Genomic DNA, 13,476 nt, shown 5'->3' on the forward strand with positions numbered 1-13,476 from the left:
CATTAGCAAGCTTTTGCAGCCATATGTCACCAGAACTCTGAGGTCTTCTATTCAGTGCTGGTTATCCATCCTTAAGTCTAAAAACTAAAGGTGTCAGAGCCTTTGCAGATGTTGCCCTACACCTTGAAACTCTTTGCCCTCTGATCCATGATCTACAAGCTCAGTCAACTACAAAAGTTCAAAAAGAGCTTATTTTTTTGAACTGGCATTTAGGTAGCATTCTTTTAAATGCCCTTTTATTTCTAACATCCTGGTGTCCTTTTACTCCTGGTCTTAGTTTGTTTTTTTGTTTTTTGGGGGGGGGGCTCAGGTTTTCAGAAATCGGCAGTTACAAAATAACAACAATATAACAAATTCAGCACACACTTATATAATGCCTTTCAGTCAATGTCAAGGTTTGTGTCAACCTAATATTTGCATATTGCAAAAGAGGTCACACAGATCAAACTAAGGAGGAGACACCTGCGCCACATTCCTCATGAGGCCTTTATCATCGAGATGACGGAATGTACAAGTCTATCTGTGCTTCTGAGAAAGTAGGGCAAACATTCGACTGTGAGTAATTTTGATTGCTGTGCGCTGAATCTATAGATCTGATCAAATCTACTTGCGTTTTTGATGGATTTTGTTGGTGAGAGTCACTGCTCTCCATAAATCGTGAATTGATCAATGCTAGATGGCATGAAAACCAATAAAGTAATGAGAATGTTAACAACTATTTATTGTCTTAAAATACATAACAAAATAGTTGTGATGAATAAAAACAGCATTTTGCTTTGTACAACTATGAAAATGTTTACAGACAAGCAAAACTAATTGTACAAAAATATTGGTAACATTGATACACAATAACAAAAAAGATAAAAACAATAAAGAACATAACATCCTCACGTCAGTGTGCAAACCGTTTATACAGATGGACATGTGCCCCTTAATAAGGCAGCAAATCCTGATAAATTATTTAAATAGCAAATTTCTACAAACACGCGCGCACGCACACACACACACACTCACACAAAATCAGCGTCTCACAAACCACTAAGACAAACAGGACAATAATTTATCTGCTAAAAATCGCACTGGACATACGTGATAAAGCAAAATAAAAAAAAAATAAAAGAAATATCCCACCTTCTTATAATTTTCACTGTAGTAAATCATGGGATTGGGAGCTCTGCTGTATTTGTAGCTATGTCATGTTATATTATTTACAGCTCATGCTACAGTAGCACTAAGATGTCAATCATTTCAAAGGAATACGAAGAAGTACTTATGTTTTTGTTTGATCAAATTATACAACAGCAATGAGGTAATAATTGTACATCAACAATCTCCTTTGTTTTTCATCTCTCTCTGAAGAAAAGGCACACGGATCAGATACACTTCATGCTAAATAGCCCTGTCTGAAGAGTAACGAATTCTGGAGATAAAAGACAACGACAATGTTATGCATCCTGTATCTAAGCGTACCTGATTTGGGGTCAATTTTCACTGTAATTGGAAGGATACTTTTACTTTTTCAAAGTACAAAAATTTTGTTTACTGCCTACACTGTAGGCAAAAATCAATAAATTAGATGTATTTACATTATTTCATAGCAAATTCCCCCAAAAGTTGAGGGAGCTAATTCTCTTCGATTTCTACAGTTAGGATCTGATATAGGGAGTATTTTGGAAGAAATTTTGACTATGTGGTTATAGACTCAAGCAACTTTTTGTAAAATATAATTATCTCCATCTAATCCTGAGAGCTGTTAAGACAACCAGATGAAATCCAAAAAACCAACAATACCTGTATGTAAATGATAGTTAACATAAACCAGTGCTGTCTTGCATCGCATACTTCCATAAGGCAAGTGTGACAAAACGCTCACATATGGCATCATAAAGAACACAAGTACCCAGATAGGATACTCAAAACAGTCAGAAGATCAATATGAAATGCTGTACATTTCTCACCCGCTAGCTATCTCCAATTCCAGCTAGCTAGCTAACAGTAGCAGTTTTTTTTCTAGCTTACACCAAACAGTGCATTTTATGGATTTGTCTGGTGTTTAGGTATGTTAAATTGAACTGTAATCTTCACTGTTGAGTAATTCTGTATTAAAAGAATCACCAAAGGCTCAAGAAGTTGCAAATTTTTACATAATATGTTAGCTAACTCATCAAATGCAACTGTTTTTTTCTATTAGGAACATTTTTTAGCATGTTCAGTTTGAGACAACTTTGTCGGAATTCATGCATTACGTAAATATGCAGTGTACATACTGTGCTACTTGGAACTCTGCTCTTGGAAGTATTCAAATTGAGACAAACACAGTTCATAGTTCTTCTCTACAGAGATTCTAGGGTAGAAGATGAAAGAACTTTCTTGTTCCATTCATGGTTAGTCTTCCACATACATTCTGTACATGCATGCAAACATTTATCCACAGCATCATATTCCCCTTATTTCTAACTTGCTCCCCTCTCAACAGTTTTCTTAAATCATTAACAACAAATATTCCTACAAAATGTCATCTTCATTTTTTGAGTCCTCATAAGTTGTATTGTCCAGGATCTACATCCTGGTCAGACTGGTAAGGCAAAGGAAATATTCTTTATTTCTTTGGGAAGTCCATCTAGAAAGTGAGGCAGAAAAGGCTGAAGAGGTGAGACAGAAAGAGAGAGAGAGAGACGTAAAGACTTGGAAGTGCATAGTTGTTTATGAGGAGCCATTCCTGTACAGAGATGAATGAGGTCTTTCAGAGAGCGGGTAAAGCAGGCAGAGCGGGGATAGAAAGGTGTTGGTGACCTACAGGCTTTGTTGGGTTTTTTTTCACCTCTCCCTGCTCTTATAGATGTTAAGGATGGTGGTGGAGAAGGGGCTCTCTGATCCTCAAATGGCATTCAGCTGGTTGGTTTTCTTCCCAAACCAGCTTCAAGTTACCCTGAGGCTAACCATATGCCCTTCGCTCAGTCTGAGTGAGCATGCCCAAAAAGAAAGAGTTGCGGCAATAAATCGGTCCCTGGACTTTGCATGAGAATATAGAAGTTCATACTTTATACAAAAAGGTGCATTCCTCAGAGCTTCCTGCGCCGTACATTTATGCATCTGTCAAAAGGAAGAGACATAACATGAAGAGATTGCAGAGGGTTTGTTTAATGTATTTAATTCTAGAGTCCATTTTAATAGAACAATGTCAATTTTAGTGGTTTTTAAATAAAACTTACCTCTGCATTCATACTTGAGGTCTGAGAAGTATACCATCTCTTGTGAAAAGACAAAAAGACCTAGCCTTCCACCTGCATATGTCTTGTCATAGATGCTACCAGAATCAGCCATGATCTTCTTACCCTCATACATGACAACTCTGTGGAAATCAAGGAAAAATTAGACATTTGAATGCCAAACTCATGAAGGGTAACTACCGACAGACTCAAAATTATTTTCTGCCCACCGAATGTGTCCTGTTCTCGGCCTGTGGATCAGATGCCATCTGTAGGCAGTGAAGTCTTTCCATCCAACGTTCTTTGGGTCATGCCAGAGAGTGCGAACCTAAAGCGTGTGAAAAAAAATAAATAAAAGACATGAGTTTTTCAATTTTATTTAGGTTTGATTATCAAAAGTAAATGTTTAAATTGTCCATGAAGGAACAGAAGTCCAATGTACCTGTCCTGGGGTGTTGCCTGTGTGCCAGAGGGCATTTCTGAGGTGCTCTCCTGGGCCGGTGGTGGAATTAACCACTTTGATGGACAGGCCAGAGTAACCTTGTGCCTTAGTTGGCTTATGTGACCAGTAGGTCTGTGTGATTTGCTTCCACATCACCACATAGAACCTGGAACTGGACTGGTAGCCAAACACAAAGCCGGCATAGTCATCATCCCTGTCAGTGTTGATGAAGAAAGTCCCACTGAAGTCCACTGCATTGAACTCATGGTAGCCTGAACAAGAACAGGTGGAAAAGGTGTCACGACAAGAATTGAATAAAAAAGAAACTTTCCTGTTAGTCTTTGCAAAGTTACACATTTGGTCCAGAGAAATCTTTGGTACTTACCAACAGCAATGCCAGGGTCACAGTTAACAGTTTGAACCAGCTCTTTGCCCTGGTGGCGGACGACCCAGTTAGGATCAATCTGGGAGGTGCCTTTTGGATCCAAAGGAACCATCTGGAACTTGCGGAAGTCTGTCTCACTGATGTCAAAGTTCTCGGGACACACGTCATAGATGTCAGGCACATTGTCCTGATCAAAGTCATCTTTGCAAGCATCTCCACGGCCATCACCTGAAAAATACATATTCCAAATTATTTAATAATAATAATGATACCCAGGGTGTATAGATATATGTGTTCCAGCATAAAACTGCTTGTCCAACTTTGCTCACCATCAGAGTCCAGCTGATCAGGATTGAACGCCAGCCTGCAGTTGTCTTTTTCATCAGGGATGCCATCATTGTCGTCATCATGGTCACAGGCGTCACCTTTGCCGTCCTTGTCATGGTCAGCCTGATTGGCATTGGGAATATACGGGCAGTTGTCCAGGTTGTTCTGGTGTCCATCCTCATCAATGTCCTGGTTGCTGTCGCACTTGTCTCCCACGCGGTCATCATCTGAATCCAACTGCAAAATTAGAGTGTTTAAACATCCTAGTTAGATCTGGTTTATGGGAAAAATTGAGTATTAGCTTACTTGTACTCTATACACCACCAAATAACTGCTGCATTCATGTCTGAACATGTCTCTTTTGGCCTTTAATTGTGCGCTTCACTCTTTAAAAAGCACATCAGTTTAGACTTCCCCTCCTTCCCCTATTCTTCTCCTAATTCCTGTTGTTTAACACATTCCTCTTTCTCAGTGTAGCATGGCACAGGTGGACTAAGCAGGACTAAGACAGAGCACACATATAGCCCAAGGCAAGCCCATTCCTTAGTAATATCCAGCCTGGGGCCTCTCCCTTCACATTAGCCAGCTAACGTCAATGGGTCATTGAAAAGACCCCTAGCCCCCCACCACGCCTTACTGAACTAATGTGCCCTTCAGCTGATAAAAGGATTTACTCCACCTTTTACATGCCATGATAATGCTTCAGCAACTACTGAAGCCTGCTTTGACTGAAAGGGAGATATAAAAGAGAGCCCGGGAGATGAATGTGGATTATTGTTGCCGGGTAAGACTGAAGCAAATGGGTAACAGCAATGCGTGTGTTTGCTTTTACACACCTGATCAGGATTATGTTCTAGTGGGCAGTTATCACACATGTCTCCCACTCCATCCAGATCTGTGTCTCTCTGGTCAACATTGTACACATAGGGACAGTTGTCCTTCTCATTCAGTATGCCTGGCATAAACGGAAATAGATGAAAAGGCAGCACAAAAGCAGAAAATATAAAAGTATTGTCTCAGAGTTATGTTGATTATTTTTGTTTGCAGGTCTCACCATCTCCATCAATGTCCACTGCGCAGGCATCTCCCTCTCCGTTGTTGTCGGTGTCTGTCTGGTCTGGGTTGCTATTGTAGGGGCAGTTGTCGCAGCCGTCACCCACATCATCACGGTCATAGTCATACTGCCTGGGATTGTACACAAAAGGACAGTTGTCCTGTTTGAAAAAGAGAAAAACGCAGTGTTAGAGAAAGAGTCAATGACAGTTTTTAAGGTGCTGCGGTTGTAATTTCCAACTCCCTCCCTGCCCATTTACAGGGAGGGAGTGATGCAGGATGAAAAGCAGCTTTATTTGTAGGCTCTCTCCTGCATCAAATGTTGGGATTAGCAGCACACAGCGCAGCTCCTTCAGAGCCTCAGCACTGGAATTTGAGGTTTTGGCTCAGCCTTGGGAGAAACATTTGTTTTTCTTTTGAGCGCCACCCTCCTCTACCCTACCCCCATCTCCACCTGTCCTCTTATTAGACAGCGTGATGAATGCAAAAAGATGTGCACAGGCACCATTTCACACTTATTCCTTGTACAATCCTATTTCCTGTCTGGAAATGTTTACTTACCCTATCATCAGGAATACCATCGTTGTCATCATCATTGTCACAAGCATCTCCAATGCCATCCTTATCATAATCTTCTTGCCCTGAGTTCGGGAGGTTGGGACAGTTGTCCTGAATGAACAACAACAGAGTCCTTCTCAGCCATTATAAGCAATATTTAGATATTTTCACTTTAACTCTGCAAAAACATTGACATTTCTTTGCAGCTGCTTTGCTACTACGTACTTTTTTGCAGTGGTAGGTGGCGTTTTCGACACACACCAAATCTGAATTGGGCCATCCATCCAGATCTGTGTCCTCTCCGCAGATATGGCCATTGCCAGCATAACCAGGTTTGCACTCACATCGGAACATGGGGTCAGCAAAGTGTCCAAGATAGTTACAGCGGGCATTTTTGTTACAGTCATGGCTTCCATCGAGGCAGGGATTACGGGGTGAGCACACCTGTAGATTGAAGATGAGATGAATATCAGTGGTGAGACGAGCTCTGCATAGTTGAAATTCATGACATTCTCTCCTTAGAAAGGCACATATTCATCACAACACATTAGTATGACCTCTCCCTGTTATCAGTATTTGTTTAATAAATGTTGTCTCTCTTGCTCTGTTTTTGGCTTCAAACAGGAATCTACTTGCCTGCTTATTAGCAGCGGCCTGCTCCACACCATGGCCAAACGGCTGGGGTCCTGAGTAACGAGTTGGGCAGGGCAAACAGTTGTAGCCTGGAACGGTGTTCTCGCAGCGGTGCACCCCATTAAACTCAAAGCATGCATCAGGAACCTCTTTGCACTGTTTTCAGGATAAAAAAGAATCACAGTTATGGTTACGATGTTGCCTGAATTCTAATATATGACTGTAGCTGCTTTAATCATTGAACAACAGCTAAAGAAGTTTAACCTCATCAATATCTTTACACTTGATCCCATTGCCAGTGTATCCTGCTGGGCACTTCCCACACTTCCAGGAACCATCGGGAAAACTTGTGCACTTGGCACCAGCAAAGCAAGGGTTGGACAGACATCCATCTGAACACAACAATGCAGTCATCATTATCAAAATCCTTCATATGTAACCTGCTTTTAATCTTAGTAATACTAATCTTCCAGTTATGATCTCATTGAGATGGTACACTTACGTATATTAAAAAAAAAACTTCAATAAATAAAACCTACATTGAAGTGGATGCCAACAATAATGTTGTAAAGACTAAATTTTAAAAACATGAATAATAAAAAATACCAAATACATGGAATATGTAGAACTCCTTTAAATGATAAAATGCCTCACCGACTGGGCAGGGGGTCCTGTTGCACCTCTGGATGTCCTTGGCTTCACCGACACACTCTTTACCGCCATACTGTGGTGCAGGATTATTGCACAGGCGTTTCCGAGTCTGTTGACCACCTCCGCAGGTGAGACTGCATGAATCCCAGGGAGACCAGGGACCCCAGTTGCCATTGACTGATGAAGACATGAAGAAAGCATGATCAACGTCTTCTCTTGCTTTACACAGTAGCAAAATCCAACTGTAGTATGAAGAAACTTACTGGGACACGGGGACTTTGTACACGTTTCAGTTTGCCGGCCTTCTCCAACACAGTCCTTGCCTCCTAGCTGAGGAGTTGGGGAGTTGCAGAGGCGGATTCGGGTGATGACACCAGCACCACAGGTGACCGAGCATGATGACCATGGTGACCAGTGGCTCCAGCTGCCGTCCTGCTTGACTAAAGGCCACAAAACAAGGTGAGAGATCAGTTATCAAGAGCCAAAAAGTTGAACCACAGTGACATTAAATCATAAAAAAGTCACACATGGTGACAGACTAACTAAAAAAAACAAACTAAACTACACATGAATTATTTTCTGTCAAGCACGATGTTCTTGTTGTTGGTTAAGTTAACTCACAGCGCTTGTCACACTCCTGGAGGTAACAGTCTCGGGTTTGCACAGAGGTGCCCTCACAGTTGTTATTGATACGGTCGCAAGAGCGCCCACGCTGCTGGATGCCACGCCCACATGACACGGAACAATGGGTCCATTCAGACCACGGCGACCAGCCGTCCTCTGCATAGTCACTCGCTGAGCAGGAGGGAGAGGGAGAGAATATGAGAAGGAGGCGAAGAGGGAGACAATAAAAGAGCTATTGCAGCGAAGCAGCACCCCCTTGCAAACAGCCCCTAACCTTAAATGAGGAGGGGAAGCTCTAAAAGCAGTGGACTAATGGTCTGGATTTAGCTGGGAGACACAGCTGTTGTGAGCATACGTAGAGGACTAACTGGAGAAATAGAAAGGCCTCCTGTCCTCAGGATGGATAGGGATGCCCCACTGGCTTATGTTTTCCAAAGAGGAAACAGCTCTTGAAAACATGGCCCTGGGTCTGTAATGACTTCAGCAAGTGGCTGAGGCCGGGATGAATGCGGCTCCCAATGTTTACTTAGGTTTTAGGGAAGCATCTCAGCCAAGTCTGCCAAGGTATGAAGAACATGCCACCTCCCCTCATGTAAAAGATGGCTTCACTAAACAGAAAACCAATTTTCCATTCCCCTTTAACCAATTTGGCAAATTGCAGCCATTTCAACTTGAAGATTCAAAGATGTTTTAGAGCACAAAGCGCCAATGTTCCAAACACATAAGCACCCTTTCATACTAATGCAGTTAAATCATCTTTAAAACTAGCATTTTTTTTTCTAATGAAGAGAAAGCTTTACATCAAGGGAAATATTTGTGGTTTTTTGTTTTATATGGCACCTAAAATAGAAACAGCTCGCTCAGGGAATGGTACAGTGTTAGCTGAAATGTCATACACTTTACGCTATGTGGACCATTAATGTAACATTTATAGTGCAGGTTTGCATGCCTATAATTATTTTAATTACAGTGTGTCTTTGTATAGCTATGCAGGTCATAACAAAATGTGTTGGAGATCGTAGATTAGAAATGCTTACGTGTTCCACAGCGTGGGCAGCACTCTCCATCGGGAACAGTAGCATTAGCACAGGGGATCAGGGGGCAGGAGATCTTGCGACACACAGTAGCAGAGTTCTGCAAAAGCACAGAGATCAAATTCATTTTTAAATATTTGGATATCACTCAAGTTTTGCTGCAATTTTCCTCCAAGTTCAGTCCAGGCACTCAGTCAAGTCCCAGTGCTTGAATGGAATTTGAAACACTGGACCCTTCACAACGGCGTCACTAATGTGGAGTTTGTGGGGTTGTTTAAATCCATTTAAATTAGTGCATGTTTGAAGATATGTTTTTAATCGAGGCTTCACCCATGTACGTGCAACCATCTCATTAAATTCACTATTGGTCATGTGAGTTTAAACATGGAAGAATGAGTAAGAAGCAAGAGTTCTGGCTGAGAACGGGGACCCCTGCAGCCAACCACCTGCCGACTAGGTCAGGGGAGGGTGGGAAAGAGGCCAAAGTCCTAATAATGGATATGGGTTTCAGCACGGAGCCGGACTGGGCACAGAGCCCCGAACAAGTAAAGCCAGCCTGCCAGCACAACCTGTGAGGGTTCACTATGAATGACTCAGGCATAAGAACTGCCTTTTGACTATGCATGCTAATGTTCTCCCTCCAGGAACTGATCACTGACAGGGAAAAAAGGGGAACCTGGAAGAAGTAGTCTATCTGCACAGGAAGAAATAAGCAAATGAACCCACTGGTGAAATGCGGGAAGATTTCCTCCTAAGTATTTTACATCTACATCCTCCTATCCACTTGTCAAAGCCAAGGTCTTGTTCTTAATTATGGGCAACGGATCACTTAAGTCCCTCAAGCCCCTCAAGGCCACAGCCAAGTTGAACTTCTGACAGCAGACCTGTCATTGCAACAATAAAGACTGTTGGCCTCCTGCCCAGTCGCCACACTACTTACTAATTACTGACCAGATCAGTTGTGTTGTGGTTAAGTGTGTCTGCCCCATTGTGGGTTGTCATCATAGTGTGTGTGCTTGTGTGTGTGTACATGTAAAGAGAAGTCAGAGCATTGAGTAAGTCCTCCTCACACGTGTGTTTAAGTACTCAAGATGTAATGGACACTGGTGGGAGCGCTGTGGAGATCTCACCTGACAAGTGCACTCGGTGCAGTCATCCACGGTCCACTCGTCTCTGTTCTTGCGAACGATGCCATTGTGGATACAGACACCACTGTGAATTCCAATGTGGGATTTAATAAGCTTGTTTTCATCCGTCTGAGGAAAAGAGAAACAAGAAAAATAGACTTATGATAATGAGTTGTTAGCTTGATTGTTAAAAGAGAAAAAATGTGAAGCCTATTTTAAAATTCACAAAGTAACAGAGATACAATTCTGAAGAAATGCAGGAGGTAAGCAAATTCAGTGTCGGCACAGAGGAAAAGAATTATATGATGTACAGAGTAATAAACAGTAAAACTACACAGTAAAAACCATTTACAGTTTTTCTGATACTGATTTGCTGAAATTACAGATGATTTTCTGTCAGATGCCTTCTCAAGTTTCATTCACAGTGCAGAGCTTTACAAATATTTAAGAGCTCCGTATCTCCTTTGCTTAAAATACAGACAGCTGTACACACATCTGACGTACACACAGGCAAACAGATAACCAGCAAAGAGGCAGACGTCACTTAGGTTCTTCTACACTGTCTTCTGGGTTTGCTCCTTACCAGCTTGCGGAGTTCAGTGGACAGCTCCTTGACCACCACACCAAGACCCTTCAGCTCTTTAAACATACTGAGCAGGTCCTCACAGGAGAAGCCACACACCATCTGCAGGTCTTCACCAGAATACATAACAGTGAGAAAAACATACTTAATTTTTATTTCAGATTAAAATTATTTAATTCTCATATAGTTTAGAAAAGTTTGCAGACTGAGTGCATCAGATGCAGCAATGCCTACCTTTAGTCTTATGGCCACTGTACTCAGTTCTGATGGCCGAGGAGCCATTGAGGTTCCTCAGGACCATGGTGTCAGTCATGGCTGAAAGAGAAATACTGCTGTGAATCAGTATACTATTTTAATGGTAATATATTAATTAATATGCCCCGCAACAGTAAATTATGCAAAAAAGTAATTAGTTCATTCTGCATAGGCTGGAGAACATACTGTGATACCACAGAGCTCTGAGATATTTGTAAACTGGCATTCCTTTTTGGCATCTCGTAAACAGCTTCTCGGGCAGTGTTTGGTACAGAAATCAGCAGACAAACGGAGTACACGCAGATTTCTTTGATAAGGTATTGCTCGCACTTGAGAGTGCATGGAGCAGATGAGTGATTGGTAAACACTTTGAGTACTCACCGCTTTGGCATCCTTTGTTGCGCAGAATAGCTTCCAGCGTCGTTCCAAACACAAACCGCACGTTTTGTAGGACCCCCTGCAAATATCAGTGTGCAGTTTAAGCACCGGTACACAATTCGAAAAGTTCATCACACTCAAAGTATTTGAAAAGAAATTCCTTCCTGACATATGCTGCTCCATTCTCTCAGCTCTCACCGTGAACTTGTCCTTCACGGCTCCCTTGCCAACCCTGAGCTGCGCGCTGGCCGGAGTCTCCTGCGTCAGGATGCTCTGAATTGGCGCATCCAGTTCGGCGGTGTTCACCTCATCGCATCCCACGTACAGCTTTGCCCAGTCCTCCTGCACGAACAGCGTGATATTTTTCCACTGACCCGTAGCCAGACCCACATCTTCGATGGAAACCACCTGCTGCTTGTTCTCGGTGGAGAAAACAATGTCCAAGGTGTTCGCTTTGCCGTTTGAGACGATCTCAAACACGGGTCCGGATCCATCCTTCTTCTCCACAGTCAGGAGGCTTCCCCTGGTGCGTCTGAACTGCTTAAAGTTGAGCAGTAGGAGGAAACCCCGCTCGGCATGGATGGAATCGATCAGGTCCCTAAAGGAGTTCTCGGGGACCGGGGGGATCAGGTCCGGGTTGAGGATCTTGTAGGCGGGGCTGTACGGGTCGTCTCCTTTCACCAGGGTCACCCCGTGGTTCTTGCTGGGGACTTTGACGAGCTCAAACAAGTCATACACGCTATTGTCGTCTCGACTCTCTGCGGGTGAATAACAATAAGGAGTCAGCCTTTGTGAGGCGGTGCGCTGGATTTCTATTGTTTTCACTTTTAGAGTACTGCAAAACGTTTTTAAAGCCATACCAGCTCCTTTATATTCTTTTTTTTTAAAAAAATTAAAAACAAAAAAAACAAACACAAGCTTTTTTTCCTTATCTTCCACAAGAATCATTCTGACAAGTTTTAACCAGTTCAAACTGAGACAAACTCACCTGCGACTCTCGCAGCCTCGCAGGTCCAAAGCATCATTAACAAAAATATCCCCTGCAGCTTCATGGTGAAACCTGCGGTCTGTGACAAATAACCACAAAAAACACAGCAGTTCCATTTTAATTTAAAGCATTAATGGCATTGTCAGAAAGAGTCAGCCTGCAGCAGGTTGTACACCTAAAATACAGCTGGCCAAAGAGCGATGACTGACGCTGCTGCAAAAACACTCAGAATATTTACCACTTACCTGCTTAAAGCAGCAGATCTTAAGTAATAAAATCCGGAAAAATCTGGAGAAATCCAACAATTAATCCCCAAGCATGAATTTGTGACGAGTTGTTTTTATATATATATTTATAAAGTTCCACTGCGAAAAGAAGGAAAATAATGACAAAAAGAAATTATTTTATTTTAGTTTTTGTTATATAGAAATTTCTCCCTCCGGTGTCAGCCGCTAAAATACAGCTTTTTAAGCCGAAGGGGGGACAAAGTGCTATTTAAATAGTTTGATGCCATTCCTAAGAAGTAGCCTCGTCCAATCACGGTGAGGCGAGAAAAAGGGACGAGCTTATCCTCTTAGGGGAAAGAGAAAGAGAGAGAGAGCGTTTTCCACTGCGGGACCAACTTCACTGCGTTGCCTTCAGAGTCTTAATGGTCCAGTGTTTCATCTCAGCGTCCATCCATCAACCCTCACAGGCATTTCCGTCTCACAGCTACAGCGACGTGACACATTTATAGCGATGTGTTTCTAACATTCACAGTAGAAAAAACAAGTCCTCCACAATGTTATTCTCCCATCTCTTCAACTGATTAAATTACAGCTTTTTGGGTAACAATATATGCTCTATCATATTCCTTTGATATCTTTATGGAAACTTTTGTGGATTTGGTTCATATATATGTCTGTTTTCAGACTTACTTCTGCTTTGAACTTTTTATATAAACTTGTTATATTCCTCATACTAATACTGTGGTGTATTAACTTTAAAACATACTATAAACATTACACAATGAACCACTTTTTTTTCTTTTTCTTTTCTTTTTTTTTTTTTTTTTTACCGCTGCTTAAACAGATGAAAGCCAGATATCAGAGTATATTTGGTGTGACTTGAGCTTCACAGATTTTGAGCCTCAGTTTGCTGCAGTTCCAGATCCATCCGCTAGGAGCCGACGTGAGTTCACTCCAGAGATGCCCGAGGCATTTCAAGGTGTTGCTGCAGCACACCTGAAC

At 42.1% G+C, this 13,476-nt stretch overlaps 1 protein-coding gene across 1 annotated transcript; it reads right to left on the reverse strand.

Annotated features, from left to right (window-relative positions):
* Positions 1-697: 697 nt before the first annotated feature.
* On the reverse strand, positions 698-12,698 carry thbs1b (thrombospondin 1b). Its single transcript, XM_063494931.1, has 23 exons — positions 12,493-12,698; positions 12,248-12,326; positions 11,458-12,017; positions 11,263-11,338; positions 10,861-10,941; positions 10,627-10,736; positions 10,047-10,172; positions 8,920-9,016; positions 7,880-8,053; positions 7,522-7,698; positions 7,262-7,435; positions 6,872-6,999; positions 6,611-6,763; positions 6,200-6,418; positions 5,978-6,085; positions 5,418-5,577; positions 5,200-5,318; positions 4,366-4,600; positions 4,037-4,264; positions 3,652-3,923; positions 3,440-3,537; positions 3,213-3,352; positions 698-3,093 (listed from the first exon to the last, which is right to left on the reverse strand). The coding sequence occupies exons 2-23, from the start codon at positions 12,309-12,311 to the stop codon at positions 3,086-3,088; spliced, it is 3,507 nt and encodes a 1,168-aa protein (XP_063351001.1). The 5' UTR covers positions 12,312-12,326; positions 12,493-12,698; the 3' UTR covers positions 698-3,085.
* Positions 12,699-13,476: the final 778 nt, after the last annotated feature.

Source organism: Pelmatolapia mariae, linkage group LG15 (assembly GCF_036321145.2).
Source record: "Pelmatolapia mariae isolate MD_Pm_ZW linkage group LG15, Pm_UMD_F_2, whole genome shotgun sequence".
NCBI lineage: Eukaryota > Metazoa > Chordata > Actinopteri > Cichliformes > Cichlidae > Pelmatolapia > Pelmatolapia mariae.

What these genes read in the sequence shown, in the direction of transcription:
- thbs1b (XM_063494931.1), bottom strand. Translation starts at nt 12,311, where the DNA reads ATGAAGCTGCAGGGGATATTTTTGTTAATGATGCTTTGGACCTGCGAG. An exon ending in CCACTGAACTCCGCAAGCTG is followed by an intron (nt 10,173 to 10,626) that starts GTAAGGAGCAAA and finishes TCTTTTCCTCAG; the next exon opens with ACGGATGAAAACAAGCTTAT. An exon ending in CAGGACCCCCTGCCCAGTCG is followed by an intron (nt 7,000 to 7,261) that starts GTGAGGCATTTT and finishes TGTTGTGTTCAG; the next exon opens with ATGGATGTCTGTCCAACCCT.